Below are 21991 nucleotides of genomic sequence, written 5' to 3' on the forward strand. Positions count from 1 at the left end.
CGCCCCCAATATTGTCTACCCCCCTTGGTTCAGCAGTCTCGACCAGCAAACTCTCTCGCACTCTGCCACACACCGACGCCCACGAGCCGTCAGACAAAGTCAAGCTCGACGTATGCTGGCTCGCTCGACAGACGCCCTCACCGCTCTCCACGCCCCCAATCACACGATCGACGCACAAACACACAGACACCACCACACCGCACCGGATGCCTATTCCCTTGGCCGCTTATTTATTGGCTAAGCTGACATCCGCCCAAAAGCCTCAAATCACGACGCTAATAGCCTGTCTTGCTTTTTTGAGCGCCTCCGAGTCCCGTCTCCCCTATTCGCGGTCAAATGTCTCGCCTGCGTCCGTCCCTTTTTAAGCTTCTGTCGCCCTTTCCTGAGCGGCAATCCGATACCAGGCGGAGGATGGACCTCATATTCCACAGACCCTGCTCATTGAAGGCTGAAGGTGAAGGCTTACCAAAATAGGACTCACGTACCATCCCACTTTCCCTATAACCACCAACCCATCCTCTCCCACAACCCCCAGGCAATTTGACCAGAAGAAGGAATTTTGTATCTCCCAGCCAATCCAATATTTTCGATCGCCATCCAGGTCTCTACCCGACCGGAAATTTCTTTCGCAATACCTTGGCTCGCGTCATCGCCGTGACCAAAGCCGCTACTGTTTTCTGTCATCGAGGCAAACAAAGCACCGCGGAAACAGAGTTCTGTCCACTCATCTACGAATACCCGACTTACGGAAAGGCTGGCCGATCACAAGGGGATCTACGGATATCGAAGCGAGCGTTGCACATTGTAGGGAAGCTGGATGACGGGTCAAAAAACGAGCACATCCCAGAAGCCCGCAGTTGGACAAGGACAGAAATCAAGGGGCATACAAGCAGATTCGCAGCTTCATCGCCGGCTTTACAGACACCAACACCAAGCAAGGAGGTCGTTTAAGTGGTCACGATCATATCAACATGAGGAATCCGAAGCCTCCCACGTAAATTAAATCACCCCGCCGACTCCAAGGTTACGTCCGGTGTCCAGGAAACCACAGCCGTCATGGCACCGTGGCCCCGCGCACTGGACAATATTGGTGCATCAGAATCGCCAGCTGCTTCGCCGCCCGAACTTATTCGCAGCCGTGTAGACACCGCTTACACCCGCATCCCCGATGGGTTGACCGATCACCAATGGACGATTATTCAATCGACGTCGCTTGCGGCTGCTGCATTGAGTTTTGCATCTGTGACTTTCGCCTTTTACTGGTTCTCTCGCAGGAGGCGAAGCTTCAGACATGAGTGAGTAACGATCACTGGTGGTGTGCATAGGATTCACTAAGCAGGCTACCCGCCTCAAGCCGGGAAATGGTCATTTCACTAACAATTTTACAGTCTCATTATGTTGCTTATGTCGAGTGACATGCTCAAATCGCTGTGGTTCATCATATTCCCAATTGTCGACTTCAAGAACGGTCCAGTTGCCTCAAGCTCATCATTCTGCCAAGCCAGCGGCTTTTTCCTCGCAGTTGGCATAGAGGCATCAGATATTGCTGTTGTTCTTATCGCTTTACACACAGCCATCTACATCTTCCGACCACGTCATTCTGGGCGGCAAAGTGGATTGTATCCCCATCGGCGTCTTGCCTTCAGTGCTTTCGCATTCTTCCCCCTTTTGATGGCTTCATTGGCATTCATCAATTGGCCCGGCTACGTCAACAATGGGGAGTACTGCTACCTACCCGCCCGCCCTGAATGGGCAAGGCTCGCCCTGAGCTGGGTTCCCCGCTACCTGATTTTACTTACTATTGTTGCGCTTTACGCCTACATCTATATCTACGTCACGCTGCGTATGCGGCGCTTCGGTCGACTCAGTGCTATGCGACGGGCGAGCGCAACACACATGCTAGACGATGGGCATTGGGCTCATATTCCCTCCGTGCCAGCCACCCCAACATCACGGCGCGGCTCTGAAACCTCAATGGAAGACTCAGATCAGCAACGTACCTCTTCCACAAACACTACCATGACAGCCGAGATCGAACTTCTCCACAGCCGGCAGAAGATCCAGTGGAACTGGCCAAGTTATGGGAACGAAGACGATGGCCGCATTCCGGAACCTAACGACAACGTCTCCCTTCGTGCATTCGAGTCCAGCACGAGTCCGCTTTCCACCAACTTTGAGCCCATTTCTCCTCCTCCGCAGAGCTACATACGCCGCGATACGATCGACCTGAATCCGCCTCAGGCGCATTATAACCATGGCAGCTTCAGCACACAGTGGCAACCACCCAGCAGCCCAACAAGCGCTCGAGCCAAGTCGCTTGCCAACATCTGGTCAATTCTCCGTCGGGGTACATCTCTTGATTCTGATACAGATCATAACAATACTCCTTTTCTTTACCATCCTACCATTGACGGCACAGGGATGGCAAAGACGCGCGATAAGATTCGTCGCCAACTGCGACTACTTTTTGTTTACCCACTTGTATACATACTCATCTGGGCTGTCCCTTTTGTCGCCCATGTTATGCGCTGGGACAACCCAGAGCAAGCCGGTCCGTTTGTGGTTGTGCTTTTGTCGCTAGTGAGCCTGTCAGTTCAGGGGCTAGTTAACGCATGTCTGTTTTGTGCTGTAGAAAAGCCGTGGATTGACACGCAAGTCAGGCATCGCAGGACGCCGTCAAAGTTACGGCGGGATAAAGACGAAGCCCGGCAACGGGCCGGAAGGAGGGCATCATTAGCGTAGTCGTTTTCGCGTTGATACCACATGAATTGAATGAACAAACACTTTTACCATATTGAATCAATAGTAAACCAATTACCATCGTCCCCTAGGAAAACGCTGCGCTCGGCGATTGGAAATTCATTGATCGGTACGATCGGGACGCGGACCCACAAACTCCGGCGCAGGAGGCCTGCAAGCGCGCCAAATTCGGTCCAGCGGCCCCACTAGCGCCGTAGGAGAAAGGCCGAGGCATGCAATGATGCCGACATGTTTGCAACAGTGGTGAGACGTCCACCAATGCTGCATATGTCGGCACAAGAAGACGCCAAGTTCGTATAACGTGTTCGAAGAGAAACTAGCGGGAGGATTGGAAAGGATTGAATACGAAAAAGTCTATTGTGAAAGCAGTCTATATGCAAGGTGTGAGAGTTGAGAGACGATGGCTGAAGCTATTCTCCAAATCTCCTAAGCTTCTTGGTGGAGTTTTTCCCTCCTCTCTCCTGCCTCTCCAAATCCTCAGGGGAAAGCTCTCTATGCCTCTGTCAATGGCATCAAGCTGTCCCTTCCAAGCGCACTCATTCTCATCCAGGGTGCGTAAGATTCCATCCATGGTGCCAAAAGATTTCATCGCTTTGCCAGAATAGATCCGTAGCCCTGCTTCGAGAAAAGCTCATTAGCCCACGATCTCAAAATATGGTAGGATATGTAGCATCTTCTCGTGGTGCTGTCCATGAAGCAAGTTGTTAAAACCAGAAATGTGTGTCGCAAAAACGAAAAGAACACGAAATGTTGCTTGGATCAATCGCGCCATATTGCTTTGAGAGCAACTCCAGGCTCAGATCTCGGTCCAAATATGCGGTGATTCTCCGTCGTGGAGCTTCATTCCTCCTCCGAGTCGTCAGAAAGCGAACCCATCTGCGCTCGAATCGCAGACCTGCAACTCTCCATCTCCTCATCTTCATCATCGGGCACAACGAATCCCTCAAGATCGCCCTCTTCTTCATTCTCATCTTCACTGTCGTCGTCATCTTCTTCATCGCCACCACCACCATCATCATCATCATCATCATCATCATCATCATAGTCGGCTGAGACGCGCGTGACGAGTCCGTCTCTCATCGTGACTTTGCCGAGGAGGCAAGCGATATCCTGGAGGCTAATCTTTGGCGCTCTGGCCGTGTCATCCTGAAGCGCAGCGTCAATGGAAAGAATCTTGCTCGCCTGCAATTGTAGCATGCGCTGCTCGATCGGCGTATCGACGATGAATCGCACAAAATGGGTTTCTTTGATTTGACCCATGCGAAAGACACGGGCAAAAGCCTGTTGCTCCACGGCATGGTTCCACCAGAGCTCAATGAGGATGACGCGATTTCCTCTCGTGAGGTTCAGACACTGGCCGCCTGCGCGAAGCGACACAATGAGTACCTTGATCTTGTCGCCATTCTGGAACTCATCGACGGCCTTGTTGCGCTGCTCGGTGGTCTGACTGCCGCTCAGGTATGCGAAGTCGATTCCTTCCGCTTCGAGCATGCGGCCAACGATCTTCATGACGACGTTGAATTGGCTGAAGACTAGAAGAGATCCGGTCAGCCGTCTGAGAGACATGTAATATTGGGATATGACAGGATACATACTGATGATCTTGTCGTCTGAGGCTTCGGCCTGCCATGTCAAAACTGTCTCCTTCAATGCCGTCAACTTGGCACTTGGAGTCAGAGGCAGATGAGGATATCTGTCTGCCACTTGCAGGAATCTGACTGCATGCTTGTCGTCCTTGTCATCCTCTGTATGCTGGAATCCGGTGCAGTCAAACCCCTTTTCATACTCCTTGTCGTTAGGAGTCTTCGCGGCAGACTCTGCATCTTCGTCCTCGTCGAACGGTGTAAGTGGCTTCGGAAGGCCAATGATCCTGCGACACTTGGGGCACTTTCTGCTCTTTTTCCGCCCCGAGTTAGCAATGGAAAACATTCAGGGGGTGCCGAATATGTATACCTTCAGTGCGAGATGAGACACTACGCAAGTAGAGCAGAAGATGCAGCCGCACTTTGAAGCATGTTAGCTATGCAGATCCTGCAAACATTTTATCGGCATGACCCAGTTACTCACTCTGCCTTTGACAGGAATCTCAGGAGACCTTTTGCGGCAAACGACGCATTGGGCCTTCTTTATCTCCATGACCTTCTCCAGATATTCGAGCTGCTTAGACATGTCAAATGCCAGACCAAAATCGCTGCAACCAAAAGGCTGGAGCCGGGGCTCCTCTGCCTCAACGTTCGAGGACGCCGCATGCTCTGGTTGTGCTCTTGGAGGGAGAAAACGTTCCGGCACCAAGCCATCCTCGTCCTCTTCAACCTCGTCTTGGCTGTCAACCTCGTCGCTGTCATCGGCTATCGTGATAGGACCCTCGCCGGCATTGGGCTGCCCTGGCTGGGGATGACTTCTGCTAGTGGCATTTCCGTGATCAGGCTCAATAGTCTGACTGTTGTGAGCGTCGAGTAGCTCTTTGCTGTCATCTAAAAGCTGCTGTTGGCTGAGCCGATATGTTTGCTCAATGACATCTCTGATGCGTTCGCTGGCAATCTGGTGTCTCCGAGTCCAAGAGCCGATCTGGTTGTAGACGGTGCTACCACCTTTGAGTTCCTCCAGTTGTTTCCGAGTTGCTTCTAAGTCACTCTGAGTGAAATACTCTGCCATCATTCCTTCGAGTAAGAATGGGTGAGTAGAAGCCTGGCGCAATCTAAGTAGCATGACTAGATAGCACCTCATTTGCTTTGTGGCATCCCCGGTCTCAAGATCTCGATTGATTTTCCGACGAAAGCATCTCTCCATCATCCTGGACCCTATTAATTACCGAAAGTTGTCTAGAGACTTTGTCTCAACTCACCTGAATATTACCATCTCTTCCTTGGAGAGCGTGAGGTACTGGTGGGTGGGAATGGTCGTAGCAGGTTCAAAATCGGCTGCCCCATGAAGAAGTCGCCCTGAGTTCTGATGGTTTAAATAAGCGAAAGGGTTCTTGCAGTTCCATCAAAACATCCTTACCTTCTGTACATGACCTCATAAATGAGTCTGTTGTGCTTCACTCGAGTTTTAGTCTGACAGCACGAAGTTAACAATTTCTCTGCCCGTACTTTGTTGGGAAGAACGCCTACCCCTTTGCGATACTCGCGTTCATAGTCGCTAAACTCTTCGATTCCATGGCATCGAATGAATTTCAAATAGGAGAAGAACTCTGCGAGATATGAGAAGCCGCCTGTCATCTGATGGCGATGCTCCAACTCACCGGTAGCTGCATTGATGAGTGGTGTCCCGCTCACTGCCCAACGGTGCTTAGCGTTGAGCTCGAAGCACGCGAATGCAGCTGCAAATTTTCAAAGTCAGCAATTGAACTTGAATAAAGGGGTACTGGATCCTTACTGTGAGTGAGGTAATTCTTGATCGCATGAGCTTCATCAAGTACCACACGATGCCACTCAATGCGATGGAGAACACCGGTGGATTCTTGCAGCCACTCATTGTATTTCTCTGGGTCGACAATCTCCTTCGGCTTCTCTAGCCTCTCCTTGGAGGAAGGAATGCTGTCCCTGAGTTGATGGTAGCTGGCGAACCTGGGAACAACTATTAGTTGATAAGCCGCGCACTCGTTGCCACACCATACTCACACCATGTTGAAGGAAGACAACTGCTCAATATCCATCTTGTTACCGACTTTGAAATGGATGATGTCTTTGGCGAATTTTTTGTCGCAGTGCTTCTTGACTTCCGACATCCATTGACTGATCATCTGTCCTGAAGGAACAACCACCAGCGTTGCTCCCTTCCCGTCTTGTCGGAGACTCTCGGACGCCTGGTTGCCCACAATGCAGGAATGGGTCTCGATGGTCTTTCCTAAGCCCATGGCGTCAGCAAGAATGCCTCCCCTGGGCCTTTTTGGTGTTCCCTTGAGCTCGCGGCCCATCATCCAAGCTCCAACAATGAGTTGATGATGGTGCATTAGAGACTGAAGGCCTTTGACCTCCCAAAAGCCGTTTTTGGCGCGAACAGCGCGTGGACCCCATGCTTTGGTTGCTTCCAGGAGCTCTCTTTTCTGGCGATCCAAAAACTGTGGCTCAAAGTACTCGGGTGCAGATTCTCTCATCTTCTTCAGTTGGTCTGCTCTCGTGGTCGCAATGATTTCAGGTATAGTTGTCAGGTCTCCTACTTCCGCTCGTTCCTGGATCGCATCTGTCGGGTGGAGAAGCGCCTCGATCTGGCGTTCGATTCTCTTGTTTTCATTGTCGTCGTCTCCAGCAGCCCTCGCATTATTCGAGTTGCTCGTCCTTTTGATGGCGCGTGAGCTTCGTTGAGATGCTCGGGATCTCTTCTGCCCTGTCTCCTCGCGGATGCGATCTTTCTCTTCTTGCCGAGCCCAGTAATCTGCCGCGCTCTTGATGCGAGGATTTGATATTTTCTTCATTTTCTTTCCACTGCATTCACCGGATTCTTGGTCCACATTGGCGGCAGTGGATGGTGCTGCGCTTAGCGCGTTGTCGCTGACTTTGACTTTATCTTGAGCCTGGTTAAGCTGAGCGATGACCTGACACAATTCTGAAATGTCTTCCAGGCTCAGCGCAACTTTGAGGGCTTTCGATTGTAACTCTACCTTCCTCTTCTCTAGCTCCTTGACGAAGGAATCGCTGTCGTGGAAAGAGGTGTTTCCATCGGCGAAAGCTTCTGCGCCAGGCTCGTTCTTGCTATTGTGGGCCATGGAAATGTGATGAGTGTTTGCCAATGGCTCTTTCTTGACTAGAGACGACGGAGTCAGGTCAATCGTCCATGGCCCTCGCGGCTTGACCCATTCCTGTCGAGCTTTTGATGATGCCTCACCCTGGTCGATGATCATTAGATCATAGTCATCGTCAGACTCCTCAGACTTGATGGGTACATCACCAGCATGAGATGGCTCAACGTTTGGCGCCCACTCTTCACTGGGAACAAAGAGATCATCCAACTCATCGTTGCCATGGTATGACGGGAGTGGAGACCTGCCACTGCCAGGAATGTCGCGACGACTTTCCTCGATCATGTCCTCTACAGACTCGTCAAAAATGTCGGACTCTGCTTGTCGGACAATTGCTGGGCGAACTTCGCTTCTCTCCGGGCCATCGTCGTCGTCTTCGAAACAGAAGGGTTGCCTCTGGCGGTTGGCGCTCATTGCATCTGTATTTCCAGATTTGAAGCAGCTCATGATGAAAAGGTTGGGATTACCGTGAGTGCAAGATGTAGGAGAAATGTGGAGGTATAAAGCCTGTCCCCCGAATGGTGATTGAGCGATGTTAAAGTTGAATCAGCTGATGAATGATGCGGTAGAGTTGCGTGGTGAGAAGGAATTTGAACTCTCCAAGAGCCTTCCGTTACCTGAATAGGCAGGCAGCAGGCAGGTGAGTCTGCAAGGTAAGTCAGGTGGCGAAGATGAAGACAGAAGAGAGTGAATGTGTGTAGGCATGTGAGTGTGACAAAAGATGTCTGAGAGGAAGGCTATGTGAGGAAAGGTGTGTGAGAGGAAAGGTGGGAGAGAAAAAGGTGTGTGTGAGAGAAAGGCAAGAGGAGGGAGCAAAAAAGTGCTGCAACAGTCGTTCAGCTGGGAAGGCACGCCCAAAATGACAACTGGCACGAACCTACCCACAAGGCTCTTGAGATTTAGATGTATTTTGATGGATAATTCCCGAGAAATGTGATGGGAGTTAAAAAGATTGTGTCAAGTACTGTAAGATGGAAGCAAGAAGCTCAAGTTGTTCGAGTAAGAGGGCTTGTTTCTTCAAGTTGGCGGTGACGGGGATAAGTTGAAAAAGCTAAGCGTCGAGAAGGTGTGAAAATATATGGGACCTCGATCTTGGACGGAGCTCAGTTTTTTGAAGAAGGAGAGGCCCACGATGGACTGGATGGATGAGGTAGGTCCCTGTAGATGATATTCAAGTAAAGAGGGAAGAATGCAAAAGGAAGACGGAAGACGCGTAGTGTGGGATTCTCCCACTGAGGGCGGTCCTTCCCAGATGGAGGCAATAGCAACGCTCACCTTTTCTTGAGCTGGAAGATCAAAAGCATAGAATAATCGCGTTGAGAAGGAGCGCATCTGGCAACTACTGTTGCATGGTTGAAGTCAAAGACATGGCAGCTTGAGGGAGTAAGATTGGTATCCAAAACAGCCGCTGGTCTATTGGGGTACAGTACTATGAACGACGATGTATCATTCTCTAAGGAAGCGCAGGAATCCGCGGGCGATGTTGACACCATCGTGCTCAATGTTTGCGCGGTTGATGGCATCGGTGAACATTGCCTCGTCAAAGATGCCAGCCTTGTGACGAACGTTGAGAATCTCACTAACGATGGGGCCGGTGAACTCGGGGTGACCCTGGACAGTGATGAACTTCTTTGGTGAGTAGAATCCCTGGACGGGACACAGTTCCGTGTATGCCAAAGACTCGGCGCCCGCTGGGTTTTCTGTTACGACATCGCGGTGCATTTGGTGGATGCGCTGTGGCATGTGAGTACCTGTTCACAACAAGACCGCCTTTACTCGCGCCGAGTTGAGGAACGGAAAGTCTGGGCTAAAAGCTTACCATCTTCTCCAACTGGAAAATCTCCTTGCCCTTGGGCGTCAGGTTGACATCCACGACAGCCACCTCCCAGCCAAGTTCGCTCCTCTTCACCTCAACACCTAGTGCCCGTCCGACAATCTGGTGGCCAAAGCATACTCCGATGACTCTCACTCGCCCACTGTCGATACACTTCTTGGTGAACTCGACCAACTTCAAGATCCACGGGTCGCTATCGAATGAGTTGTGTTTGCTTCCAGAGATGAGGATGGCATCGATGGAGTCTAGGTCTGGGTAGACGGCATCATCGCCAACGGCGTGGTGTACTGAGAGGTCAACGATGCTGTCGAGCGGCGCTGGCGGCTCGCTGGCCAAGGCGGCGGTGCGCAGGAGTGCCGTGAAGACGCCACCGTAGCCGCCGTACTCGGCATTGGTCTGCGGCTGCGGTGTATCGGCCTCGAGGATGGCCAGGCGAATGCGGGGTGGTTGAGAGCCCATGTTCGTTTACTTTGATGGAAAGAGGATATGTACAAGATAGGGATAAAGATGTTACGAGGATGAGAATCAAGTTATTGTAATGAAGTGAGACTGCGTTGGTATTTACGATGAAGAATATTGAGGTTGGGGGACAAAGCGGAAGACGAAGGAATCGTGAGAACAAAGCATGGAAGCAAGTGAAATGTGGTGGCTGCTCAGATGCCAGCGCCCCGACCGCGGTCCCACGGCGATGGTGGGGTTCTCGCGGGTCGCGGTTGAGTCAAGTAAAAGGCGTTGCAGCCATCTGAGGTAAGGTATCTTACCTTAGGTAGAGAGAGTGCCCCGCGATCCGATAGCGGGGGAGGAAACCAACGATAAGGGACCGCGCTATGGATAAGATAGCGATAAGATACAGCACCGTTGAAATCCACCAAAGTCAATTGGACCGCCAATCCGCCAGAAGCTGCGTGTGGCTGTTGTACCTTCTGTGCAACCTCCCGACGTCATCCCCACCACAACCACCAACAGCTCCAAGCTGCGAGGACCGCGCCTCTTGATACTCCCGCGGCAACCTGCATATGCAGTTCCCCGTGCGTCAATACCACCAACGCTCCAAGTCTTGTTCTAATATCGAACTCTGTTGTTTCAATGCCTCCAAGGGTCTCCCTCGGCGCCTTCCTCGCCAACGCGAGATCGGCCCTGACGGCTCCGCAACGGGCAAGTCCCTTGACGTTGGTCGTCGGTAACGAATCTGCAGGTACGAGAGACGCTTGAAGCTTGGCATTTCTTTTTCTATTCACAAACAAACTGACGGTTATATTCTTTTTCATAAATCAATCAGACCTCGACTCTCTCTGCTCTGCCGTCGTCTACGCCTATCTCCGCAGCCATGCTGCCCCTCATACGCTCCACATTCCCATCTCGAATCTACCCCGCGATGATCTCAAGCTCCGTCCCGAGATGACGGCTGCCCTAGCGCACGCCAAGCTGAAGCCGAGTGACCTCCTCACTCTCGATGAGATTCCAAAGGACCTCGCTGCGAAGGACTCCAGATGGGTTCTCGTTGACCACAATGCTCTGACGGGGGACCTCGCGAAGAAGTACAGCAGCAGTGTAGTCGGCTGTGTAGACCACCACGCCGATGATCATAAGGTTCCCCAAGACACAGGCGCCGAGCCACGTGTAGTCGAGAAGTGTGGAAGTTGCGCCAGCTTAGTGGTAGAGTACTGCCGCTCGGTATGGGAAGATCTCGCAAAGTCGGAGAACGGTGATAGCGATGTGGACGAGCACCTTGCCAGGCTGTCACTGGCGGCAATCTTGATTGATACCACAAACCTCAAGTCCAAGGATAAGACGACCGACAAGGACACCAGCGCTGTCTCTTTTCTCGAAAAGTTTACGAGTGGACGCGACGCATTCTTCGACGAGATATCCGCCGTTAAGGAAGACATATCCTCGCTGGGATTCCGCGACGTATTCCGAAAGGATTACAAGCAGTGGGAGGATCTAGGCGAAGGCTTTGAGGCAAGCAGCCGTCACCAGGTCATGGGCGTGTCAGCCATCGTCCAGAATCTGGACTACCTCCTCAAAAAGGCCGGCGGCGATGACAATGTGCTTCTGGGCGAGTTTAGGAACTGGGCCGAGGAGAAGAAGATGGATGTCGGGGTCATCATGACAACATCACATCCTGGTGGAAAGTTCCAGAGAGAGCTTCTCTTGTGGGCCTTCAACGAAAACGCTGTTGACTACTGCAAGAAGTTCTACCAAGCGTACAAGGATGATTTGGGCTTGGAGAGTTGGGGCGAGGGCAGACTCGATCAGGTTAGTGAAGGGGAGTGGAGGATGGCCTGGCACCAGAAGAGTCTGTCCAACTCTCGCAAGCAGGTTGCGCCCATGCTGCGGCAGACGATCAAGGGGGGTACCAAGCTTTGAGATGAAGGAGATGCGTTGAAAAGTGTGGCACTCGAACATGAAGCGTGGAGTTATCATTCGGTGGATTACATTGACTTGGGACACATTACGCTAGAATGAGCAGAGTCGATTCTCAAAGGGTTTTAAAGAAGAAGAAGAAGTGGACCGATAGTGACCGGTCGGCAGTGAAGTGTTCGCAGCCAATGGCACCAGTTGTCTTACATGTCACGGAACACTTCTTATGGCCAAAACAAAGATTCTACGCACATTAGATCCTGAAAGATTCTGTTGAGAACCCAATGAGCATTCAAGTTTCCAACCGCTACCTTGCAGCTCAACATTCAAATCATGGTCATTGATATAAATCACAATCACAATCACTGCCTTGTCTAGAAGACAAGCCTTGTCATTGGGGTCTCAAAATAGACCACTGACCATCATCTTATTAGAGATTATCCTATTTGGTCTGGAACCGCTTCATCATCATTCATCATGTCAAATTGCATAACATTTGTCATGTATTTGGTATATACAAAACATGGTGTGCCGGCCTGTGCTGCATTTAAGCCAGCTGGGCAACGATGGCATCCAGCCACTTTGCAAGTCTGTATATCGTCAGTTTCTCAACTTCATCCAAGAGGCAAAAGAACTGGACAAAAAACTTACCTGTAACCCTGCTTGGCAACCTGCATGCTAACAGTAGGCTGTGCATTCGTCGTATACGCACCACTAATATCCTTACCCTCAACAGCCTCACGACCATCAGGCAGAACAACAGAGCACACAAACTTGTTACTCTCCGTCGCCCAAGCCAGCGCCTGCGACTCGGGGTCCTCGAGGCTCAACCCACCAATCCAGCACTTTGACGCCGTCTTGAAGTCGCCAGAGTTGATCTCGGTGCTGAGCTTGGAGGCCCACGACTTGGCCACAGCCAGCACGCTGCTGCCCGTGCCCGTAATAGACTGCGGGATATTGGTGTCCCACGCCGCATGCAGGTTCGTGCTCGACCCGTTGAACTCGACGGCGATACCGTTGCCACCCAACTCCAGGTTCTCGCAGTGGAGGGGCTGTCCGATGTCACCGGTGAAGTGAATGACCATCTTGGCCGCGATCTGGCGCTGCTCGAGGGATAAAGCGGGCTGCGCCAGCAGACGGTTGGTGTAGTTTGCGTGGGCGGAGACGATGCAGCCCGTGGGGCCGCAGTCGCGGTCGAGGTCGATGCCGCACGAGTGCGGGGGGTCGTCGAGGGCGTCAATGTAGTGGAAGGTGGAGGTGAAAGAGCCTTCGGTGGTGTAGCGGTACGAGTCGGCCCAGCTGGCGACGTTGGCGAGGTAGTCGTCCGTGGTGTCGGCCAGGAGCTGCTGGAAGTAGGTTTTGGTCTCGGGGGCGACGAAGTTTGTGGCGATGTAGGCGATTGTCGCGTGGCCCATGGAGCCCCAGGCGAGGGCGGCCTTGGGGAGGGCTGCGGCGGCCAGGAGGGTGAGGGGGGTGAGGCGGGCCATGGCTTTCGTGTGCGATGGGATTGCTACCTGACGATAGGGGGAGAGAGGATGAGGGAAGGAAGGCAAGGAGGGTGGATATGAAGGGGCGGGAGATGTGATCCTTGGCGAGCGGGAAGAGAGGAGGAGAATGTCACGGTGAAGGGAGCGTTGCGAGTTATATGTAGCATTCTGGAGACTGGAGGTCCCTTTTGGCCCACGTGTGGCCAAGACCGGCGCGCATTAGTCCACTTCCATGATCGATGTGTGTTCCATGGAGGCGGTAAAGGGAATAGGGATAGGCTGTGTTGGCAAGGCAAAGACAGGCGAGAAGCGGGAAGCAGGCCTGGAAAGGCTGGGTTGGTGATGCAGCATCTTGGAGACCAGCCTGCCAGGGACCCCCATTGTGTTGGTCCTCCTGCTTGTTCGGGCATCGCGAGCTTCACATAAGTACCGGGCTAACGTTAACTTGGAGCGTCGATCTAGACTGCGGAGGGCCTTTTGCAAACGCTCATTGGCTCACAAGATCCGAGTTGCACAGCTTTGCAATCAGACATTGCCATGCCGATATCCGGGCGCGAGAGCCAGAGAGCCAGAGAGCCAGGGAGAGTGGGAAATGTTGCGTGTGATGGACCAAAGGGTGGTCCGGATACAACCTGCATGTTCAGACGACGCGGTTTGACTGACAAATGTCATCTCCCCATGGCTCACCCGTGTCACCACAGCTCAGCTGATTATTCAGATGCTTTCTCTTCCAACAAGTTGAGGCGGAAACCGGGGCGCATTGAAGTTGGAATACACCTGCATTAGTGCCGAGGTGGGAAATAAAAATTAAAAAAATTGTGTCAATTGATAATAGACTCCGATCCTCCCCCGCAATCCTGCCGGGCTCAGCCAGAGATAAGACGGAGCACTTCCCGAATAGGAAGGTCTGGGATTAAGAGAGCTTGGGCTGGAAGGAATTTCATCGTCACCAAAACCGGAGGCAAGTTCAGAGTCGCATTGCACCTTTTGTGTAGAACTTTAGACGAGTGAGATATTTTGTAACATGGCCGTCTATCCGTAGTTGGCGTTGGTATTACAGTATGATACATTTGCAGTTGCTTTTGTGGTGAGTGTTGTACATGCAGAGCTGAAGCCTCCATCTCTGCCGCGTCTTCCGCAGCTTCATTGCTGAGTTGATATCACAATCGGTGAACGCCGGTGAGCGCCGAATCCCGCCATCGGACCAGAGACGCCATTCTATGCTGCCGCTATCTCGCCAAGGACCTTGCTCTTGCCGTCACCCGTCCCGTCGACGTATTCCGCTTCGGAGCTTAAATCTTGGAAATCGATTCCAGCCTCTATGTGAAAGGTCTCAAGGGTTCCTTCGCAGTGCCTCGAGCTCCTTGAACATCCTAACGAATTCCGACTGGCCAGTGTCCTTGCCATCGCTGGCCACTTTACCACCAGCAACCTTGTGGGCGCTAATGTGTTCCGCATTGGGGTCGGCGATATGAATGCAAGCCTTGATTTCGGGCCATATCGCATCGTCTGGCAGCACCGGGGGCTGTTCGAGCACCATCTCCGGTACACACTTCCGAAGCGCGTTGATGCTCAGAGACCTCCTGTTAATGCGCGCAAAGATGCGAAACACTTCCAGGTATAATGCCGGCCCTCTGCGCTCGCTGTATCGTGGGGGAAGACTCCAAATCTCCCAGAACTGATCCATGTTGCGTTGAATGGCATATGCTCTGAGAAGACGTACGAGTTGCGCTTCCGTGGGACAAGATTGCATGCCTTTGAGCATCACGAATTCCAAATTACTTTGAATGCCCCGCAGCTTTCCTTGCTCAGGTCCGCCTCGCGCAGGTGATGTCGCTATTGCCTCGATTATGGTCGTGAGCATTCCATGGTCCATGACTGGCATTTGCCGTTGGTGCATCGTCTCAATGACTTTGGTGGCGAGGTCCGCCTGGTCCTGGCCCTGATCATCTTCCGCTGTAGGCGCCTGGAAAATGCCCTTCAAGAGCTTCAAGCAGTCCTCGGCGCTCACTTGCTCCCCCTCCGACCGTATTTTCTCAATTCGCTGGCGGTATTTGTTCAGCGGGTCTGTGACAGGGCTCGAAGTTGCTGAAGGAGTACTACCTGCGTCTTTTGCCTCCACAGCGGCCTGGTCGGTGTCTTTTGAAGGCCGGGAGAGAGTCGTGGAGAAATTCCTCCTCTGCGATGTGTTTGTGTAGTTGGGTTTCCGAGCTCGGATCGTGGTGGTCGGCAAATCACCGTATCTGTTGTGATAGGAAGAGTCTTCGTCAGCCAGCTTGCGCTCTTGAGCCTCGCTGCGTACGAGCTGCTGGCTCCATAGCCGCTCGAGGTCTAGTTCGTTACGCCGGGACTCGGTCATGACCTGGACAATGATGGTAGATCCAGTGGCTGGGCCACCGAAACCAGACATCTTGCCTTGCGAGTCGAAGCGCTCGCTTTCGCTGTATGTCGACCCACTGGTTCCGAGGTTGACGCAGATCCATCCTGTCGAAATTCCATCGTCGCCACCCTTTGCAACCATGGCACTCGAGCCGAGCAGCTTTGCCTTCCTCCTCATTCTTCGTAGCTTCGTCTTCAGTTCGCCCGGGCCAATCAGCCCATCAGCGTTTGCTTCGATCTTGTGGTGGAAACGGAGCCACTTGACAAGCCGGGAGGCTGAGACGTGCAGGTGACGCTCGTTTCGCGACGTTGCAAAGAGCATGAGAAGGTTCGGTCCCAGGGCAGGTGGCGGATCGAGGGCGCGCAGGTCGAGGAGGGAAAGGTCATCGAGACCCGCTTCTTCGTAGACGTACTTCAACAGAGGCTCGAGGATAGCAGGTGGGTTGCTCGGCAGTTCGGGCAGCGGTGACACGTCTTCTCTCGGCGGATGTATAGGGGCGTCGACCTCGAGGAACCATGGCGTTTCTTCTTTTTCGCCGGAAAGCTGGTCGTCGGTGTTGTGCTCCTCAATCTTTGATTCTCCTTCGGTTGCCTGGGCGGTAGCCTCGCCTGGCGTTTTGGGTGCCTCGGGTAGGCTCGAGAAAGCTCTCTGCAGGTTCCGAGGTCGTAGACTTGCAGTAGTGGTGATGGCGGGAGCTCGAAGAAAGGTAGCTGAGCTGGACGTAACGGCTCGTAAGACAGTATTACGACATTGGAGACAGCCCAAAGCTGCAAATGCAGGTCGCGAAGCCATCTTGACGTCGGTTTCCTGCTCCCTTCGGAAACTGTAGTTGAGCTTGAGAGCTTCCTGTCGACAGAAAAATAATGTTGGCAGCCAAAATTCTCGTCTCTCGAAAAGCTTGGACCGTGGAATGGGAGCGCGACTGCTGCGCTGTGATTTTCTAGCATATTACATAATCGTCCCGGACATGGCGCTCCACTATTCCGGTCCGTCGCCTCAAGAGCCGCGAGCTCGTTCTGGATACTTTCAACGGGGCGGAGGGCATCAACTCCTTGTCCCATGACGAAGTACACTTTGATGAAGGATGAAAATGCCCATCAGAGGAAATCAAGACTTTTTATGTATGAGCAGGCCACATATTGAATCGGGTCGTGCCTTCCATCTTCCATGAGATACCTTACTTTCCGTACCTTCCTCGATGCTTAGTACGTACCTCATTACCTGCAAGCCGGCACGTGCTACGGACGCCTCACTGACGAATGGAAAGCCCATGAATAGGCGGGGCGTCCCCTTTTTAAGTGGACAGAAAATTCCATCCAACGACGGGCGTTGACGGTCGGTCATTCCATCCCGGCGGGTGGAGTGGGACGACCCCGATTGCCCGAGTCAAAGGCCAGCAGGGGGAAAAAAAAAAAAGGACGGCAAAATTTGAGAGCTCGCGCCTCCTATCGACAAGCTCCTGTCGTGCCGTCGTTCCCCCCCCCCCCAAAATCTCTCCCTCCACCCAAGATCTATTGCATCTACCTCATGCGCCTCAGGATCGCAACGTATTTGGTTCATTCTCTGTACTTTGTAATATAGCCACGTTCTTTTTATACTCCTTTTACTTAATGCACCGATACCTCTCCTAGACCTTCAACAGATTTCCTTCTGTTGGAAACGACGACAACTTGCGGTGGTCTGTCCTTTCGTTGCGTGAGCTTTCAAGATGCTCCTCAGGAACAGCCGGAGAAGTCTTTCTCTCCACCACGCGACAGTCTTCCGACCCTCTCGACCGACACCAAGATGTCCATTGACGACGATAAACGCAAGCGAAAGAAGTAGACGACTTTTTGGCACTCAGCATGATGGACGGCCCACAATGAGAAGAAGCAGCCTTAGTGGTGGGCGAAGTCTTGCCACCGCAGTCGATGACCATCAGTCCATCGCAAGCTCCAACTACGACAGACTGAACAGCTCTGTTCTGCCAGCATACCAGAACGTCTCGGGTCGCCCGAGTTACCACGAGTTACGCGCCTTCGATCCCTCCTCGCCACTGGTACTCCAAGCGAACAATGCACCGCCAAATGCGCGCGGAAAAATAAACAATAATGGCGTTCCTGGTGACGTCGACGAATTGTTACCGATATTCGATGCCTGCATTCGCGTAGGCAAAGTCGATCGTGCACAAATGGTCCTCAAGCGCTTGGCTGCTGTCCCAAGCTTCCCCGGCGAAGATTTGATTTTCCTTCATAACCGATTCATCCGAGCCTCTCTCGACCAGTTGCGCCTCCATCCCGACCGGAAACAAGCCGAGAGCCTTCACAAGTGGTACGAGTTGCACATCAACACCAGGGGCCTTCCCCAAACCGCCGAGACGATCGCCTGCATGCTCAAGGCCTCACTCATGTCCGAACGCGACCACGACCGACGCCACCGATTGGTTTCTCGCTACATGAAACTGGCCCCCGGCGAGGCGGGCTTGCAAGTCCTGTCCATGGCTGAGATCCTTAGCGACCAAGACCTCGCAGTTATTACAGAAATCTGCCCCATATACAACCTTGCGCCTGAAGAAGAGACTCCAGCCTTCGAAGGCAATGACGAGTCTGACGTGGCGGTCAACGAATCAAGCGAAGCTTTGAAGTCCCCCCTCACGAAGCTTGTGCCTGAAGTCTTGGCCACACCACAGAAAGGCATCGGACTGAAGACTTTGAAGCAGACTTTGAGCCTCTTCGACGAAATACCTCAAGCATGCGACATCTCCACACTTCCGATTCGCGAACGAAGGGAGATCCAAGCCCGTCTCGAGCGCGACTGTATTGACGCAGCCGTTGAGCGATGGCGCGAGGAGACCGAATCCCTGCAAAAGATGGGTCTCAATACTGTAGTAACTCACGCATCCCTCAACTCCCGCTTGTACGACTGGCAACTTGCACTGGAGGCGCGACTCAAGGAAGAAATGACCAAAATCGAGAAATCCGAGGCCGTCGCGAAGAAGACGCCTGAAGACTACGACCGATGTGTGTACGGGCCCTTCTTCAGACTTTCTACGCCCGGTCGTCTTGCCGCTGTTACCATTCTCAGCACCTTGAGCTCTATTACCATCACTGGTGTCGACCGTGGTGTGGGCCTTACAACCGTCATCACCAGCCTCGCAAGACTCACCGAAGATGATATCCGAGCTCAACTCGCAACCCAGAAGGTCAAGAAAGCCACCAGGAGCAGAAAGGTGGTCATGGCCAAACCTGCAAAGGATGAGAGCAAGACGTCATCGAACAAGGTGGCCAGCAATCAGTTGTACAGTGATGAAGAAGCCAGGGAGACCGCCCTCGCCGATGCGGCCTGGCCTGCTGCAGTGAAGGCGAAGGTCGGCGCGGCACTCATGTCTGCTCTCCTCGAGACTGCCAAGATCAAAGTTGTGAGGGAACATCCCGAAACGAAGGCCCTCGTTAGCCAGTTCCAGCCCGCGTTTTCTCACGCTACTCAACTCAAGAGGGGCAAGAAGATCGGTATGATCTTGCCCAACAAGGAGCTCGTCAACGTCATGAAGCGAGAACCTCAGGGCGACTACCTGGCTAAACACCTACCCATGGTTGTGGAGCCGGAGCCGTGGCAGTCTTTCGAAAAGGGTGGCTTTCTCGAAAGCAGAGCCGCCCTTGTTCGTGTCAAGCAGGGCGACAGGGACCAGAGATTGTACAGCGAAGCAGCTATCGCCCGCGGAGACATGGATCAAGTTTTCAAGGGCTTGGATGTTCTAGGAAGAACCCCTTGGCGGATTAACAATCCAGTTCTCAACGTCATGCTCGAGGTTTGGAATAGTGGCGAGGCGTTGGCAAACATTCCGGCGTTGAACCCCAATATACCTACGCCCACCGAGCCCGCACCCTCTGAGGATCCTTCTGAACGCATCCTCTGGATTAGAGCCGTCAAGGCTGCCGAGAACGAGAGGGGGGGTCTGCATTCCATTCGCTGCTTCATGAACTTCCAGTTGGAGATCGCTCGTGCGTTCAGGAACCAAACGTTTTACTTCCCTCACAACATTGACTTCCGAGGTCGTGCCTACCCTCTCCCGACCTACCTCAACCACATGGGTCCCGACCATGTCCGTGGCATTCTCCGCTTTGCTAAGGGCAAGGAGCTTGGCGAGCAGGGTCTCAAGTGGCTCAAGGTTCACTTGTCCAACGTCTTCGGTTTCGACAAGGCCAGTCTCAACGACAGAGCAGCTTTCACCATGGACAACTTGGCCAACATCATGGATTCAGCCAATAACCCGCTCAATGGCAACCGCTGGTGGCTAAAGGCCGAGGACCCATGGCAGTGTCTTGCAGCCTGTTTCGAGCTGAAGGCAGCACTCGAATCCCCGGAACCGGAGAAATACGTCTCAAGCCTTCCGGTGCACCAGGATGGCACTTGCAACGGTCTTCAGCATTATGCCGCCCTCGGTGGTGACATTTGGGGTGCTCGCCAGGTTAATCTCGAGCCTGGCGACAAGCCTGCTGACGTTTACTCTGCGGTCGCCAACATTGTCAAAGATCACATTGCCAAGGATGCGGAAGGGGGCAACCCTTTTGCGCAGGCCATGGAAGGAAAGATTACGAGAAAGGTGGTCAAGCAGACCGTCATGACCAATGTCTACGGCGTCACATTTGCCGGCGCTAAGAAACAGGTCTGCAAGCAGCTCGATTCGCTGTATCCCAATTTGCCAAAGGAGTGTGGCATCGAGAATATTGTCACCGCTTCTTACGTGGCCACTCTCGTCTTCAAGGCTCTTTCGTCCATGTTCCGCGGTGCTCACGATATCCAATACTGGCTTGGTGAGATTGGCGGTCGTGTTTGCAGGGCTTTGTCAGCTGAGCAACTGGAGCGGATCGCGAACGATGGAATCGTGCCCGTGCTGTCGAGAACGAAGTCCACCGAGACAATGACTTCGACTGACGAACTCTTGGCACAATTCCGTGCCACGATTGTTTGGACCACACCGCTACGCATGCCCGTCGCCCAGCCGTACCGCAAGAGTGGGACCCGAATCATCAAGACGTCCCTCCAGGATCTCTCTCTCACCATTCCCGATCGCACCGATCCAGTCCACCGCAAGAAGCAGCTGCAGGCGTTCCCTCCCAATTTCATTCACTCCCTCGACGCAACGCATATGCTGCTGTCAGCGCTGGAGTGCTCGGAGATGGGACTGGACTTTGCTGCTGTCCACGACTCATTCTGGACGCACGCCTCTGACGTCAACACGATGAACCGTGTTCTCCGTGACGCCTTCGTCAGAATCCACGAGGAGGATGTCGTCGGCCGTCTCGCTGCCGAGTTCGAGGCTCGTTATCGCGGCTCCATTTACCTGGCAAAGATCAATGTCGGGACCGAGGTCGAGAAGAAGATCGCTGCCCTGCGAAAGAAGAAGAAGACCACGTCCAAGGAGGAGCTCCTATTGGAGTACAAGAGACAGACGCTCCTCCGCTCCGGGGACCCCGAGCAAATTGCGGAGGCCAAGGAGATGGTCACGCCCGCTAGCATCTTTGAGGAGATGTCGGCTACCGAAGCCCTGGCACAGGGCGAGGACATGAAAGCCATGGGCCTCGGCGAGATTGCCGAGGACGCGGACGAGAACGATGTCAAGATGGAGTCTAGCGTTGGCGATGAAGCCAATGATGCCGAGACTTCCTCCAAGATCGTCGAGGAAGGGCTTCTCAGCGGCGCCAGCTCCCAGTTCGCTTCAAAAATGCTCAAGAACATGGAGGAGTCGCACTTCAAAAAGAGCGTCTTTTCTTCGCCCAAGAGAGGCGCGCCACGCCCCAAGACCATCTCGGTCTGGCTTCCTTTGACCTTCCCCCCCATCCCCGAGAAGGGCGACTTTGACGTGCAAAGACTCAAGGAGAGCGAGTACTTCTTCTCTTGATCTGCGTTCCTCATCTTTGGCATACAGAGTCGACGCGAAAGACATGGACCATGGCTTGCGGAGGACCTTTTTTTGTTTGGGAGAGATTCATTGCATATTCTGATTGGTTGCATCCGCGATGGCGTTGATGATTGTACAAAAAAGGGGGCGTTTCTTTTGATGGTCCCGAGGGCGGCGTTTAAAACAAAAACAAGAAGCAAGACAACTCCCAAGAAGGTGTGTTTGGGCATATGTACGATGTTTGTTAACTAGACAATTTTGTAAATAAGGTGAATGGGGTGAAAGAGTCCCTGGCTTCGGGTGCTGATGCGGAGTATCTATCTCCCACCACACGAATAAAGACTTGTAAAACAGACACTTGGTTCCTTCACGTGATGTTCAAAAGATGCGAGATGCTTTGAAGATCGCCTGAGTCAGAAGACTCAAAGTTTGGTCTTTCAATGCCGCCGCTGTAGCTCTGACTGCAGCGAAGCCCGCGTCCAGAGCATCTGGGTACTTACCGGGAGTAAATGGATGTGAGCATTGGTCACCCTAGACTTCAGAA

General features: G+C 52.9%; 7 protein-coding genes across 7 annotated transcripts; 3 read left to right on the forward strand and 4 right to left on the reverse strand.

Moving 5' to 3' along the window:
* Positions 1–1056: 1056 nt before the first annotated feature.
* Positions 1057–2742, forward strand: BDP55DRAFT_696840 (G protein-coupled glucose receptor regulating Gpa2-domain-containing protein; the record flags this gene model as incomplete). The annotated part of the gene is made up of 2 exons (XM_060577613.1): positions 1057–1295; positions 1389–2742. 2 exons carry the CDS (start codon positions 1057–1059, stop codon positions 2740–2742), a joined length of 1593 nt encoding a protein of 530 aa, XP_060425410.1.
* An 858-nt stretch (positions 2743–3600) lies between these two features.
* On the reverse strand, positions 3601–8870 carry BDP55DRAFT_696841 (P-loop containing nucleoside triphosphate hydrolase protein; the record flags this gene model as incomplete). Its single annotated transcript, XM_060577614.1, has 8 exons — positions 3601–4292; positions 4356–4611; positions 4828–5554; positions 5606–5709; positions 5874–6082; positions 6139–6329; positions 6384–7910; positions 8845–8870. The coding sequence occupies 8 exons, from the start codon at positions 8868–8870 to the stop codon at positions 3601–3603; spliced, it is 3732 nt and encodes a 1243-aa protein (XP_060425411.1).
* BDP55DRAFT_718917 (glutamine amidotransferase class-I) lies at positions 8871–10089 on the reverse strand. The gene is made up of 2 exons (XM_060578421.1): positions 9321–10089; positions 8871–9235 (listed from the first exon to the last, which is right to left on the reverse strand). The coding sequence occupies exons 1-2, from the start codon at positions 9792–9794 to the stop codon at positions 8948–8950; spliced, it is 762 nt and encodes a 253-aa protein (XP_060425412.1). The 5' UTR covers positions 9795–10089; the 3' UTR covers positions 8871–8947.
* A 332-nt stretch (positions 10090–10421) lies between these two features.
* BDP55DRAFT_732267 (exopolyphosphatase) lies at positions 10422–11705 on the forward strand (the record flags this gene model as incomplete). The annotated part of the gene is made up of 2 exons (XM_060579927.1): positions 10422–10530; positions 10615–11705. The coding sequence occupies 2 exons, from the start codon at positions 10422–10424 to the stop codon at positions 11703–11705; spliced, it is 1200 nt and encodes a 399-aa protein (XP_060425413.1).
* Positions 11706–12246: 541 nt separating this feature from the next.
* On the reverse strand, positions 12247–13186 carry BDP55DRAFT_635847 (S1/P1 nuclease; the record flags this gene model as incomplete). Its single annotated transcript, XM_060572827.1, has 2 exons — positions 12247–12289; positions 12351–13186. 2 exons carry the CDS (start codon positions 13184–13186, stop codon positions 12247–12249), a joined length of 879 nt encoding a protein of 292 aa, XP_060425414.1.
* Positions 13187–14519: 1333 nt separating this feature from the next.
* BDP55DRAFT_635848 (uncharacterized protein) lies at positions 14520–16358 on the reverse strand (the record flags this gene model as incomplete). The annotated part of the gene is made up of 1 exon (XM_060572828.1): positions 14520–16358. One exon carries the CDS (start codon positions 16356–16358, stop codon positions 14520–14522), a length of 1839 nt encoding a protein of 612 aa, XP_060425415.1.
* A 629-nt stretch (positions 16359–16987) lies between these two features.
* BDP55DRAFT_676104 (DNA-dependent RNA polymerase) lies at positions 16988–21802 on the forward strand. Its single transcript, XM_060575790.1, has one exon. The coding sequence runs from the start codon at positions 17275–17277 to the stop codon at positions 21445–21447; it is 4173 nt and encodes a 1390-aa protein (XP_060425416.1). The 5' UTR covers positions 16988–17274; the 3' UTR covers positions 21448–21802.
* Positions 21803–21991: the final 189 nt, after the last annotated feature.

Source organism: Colletotrichum godetiae, assembly GCF_030913485.1.
Source record: "Colletotrichum godetiae strain CBS 193.32 chromosome Unknown BDP55scaffold_47, whole genome shotgun sequence".
NCBI classification, from domain to species: domain Eukaryota; kingdom Fungi; phylum Ascomycota; class Sordariomycetes; order Glomerellales; family Glomerellaceae; genus Colletotrichum; species Colletotrichum godetiae.

Coding starts and splice junctions, on each gene's coding strand:
- BDP55DRAFT_718917 (XM_060578421.1), bottom strand. CDS start 9,794: ATGGGCTCTCAACCACCCCGCATTCGCCTGGCCATCCTCGAGGCCGAT. Junction 9,236..9,320: donor TTTTCCAGTTGGAGAAGATG/GTAAGCTTTTAG, acceptor CACATGCCACAG/CGCATCCACCAAATGCACCG.
- BDP55DRAFT_676104 (XM_060575790.1), top strand. CDS start 17,275: ATGCTCCTCAGGAACAGCCGGAGAAGTCTTTCTCTCCACCACGCGACA.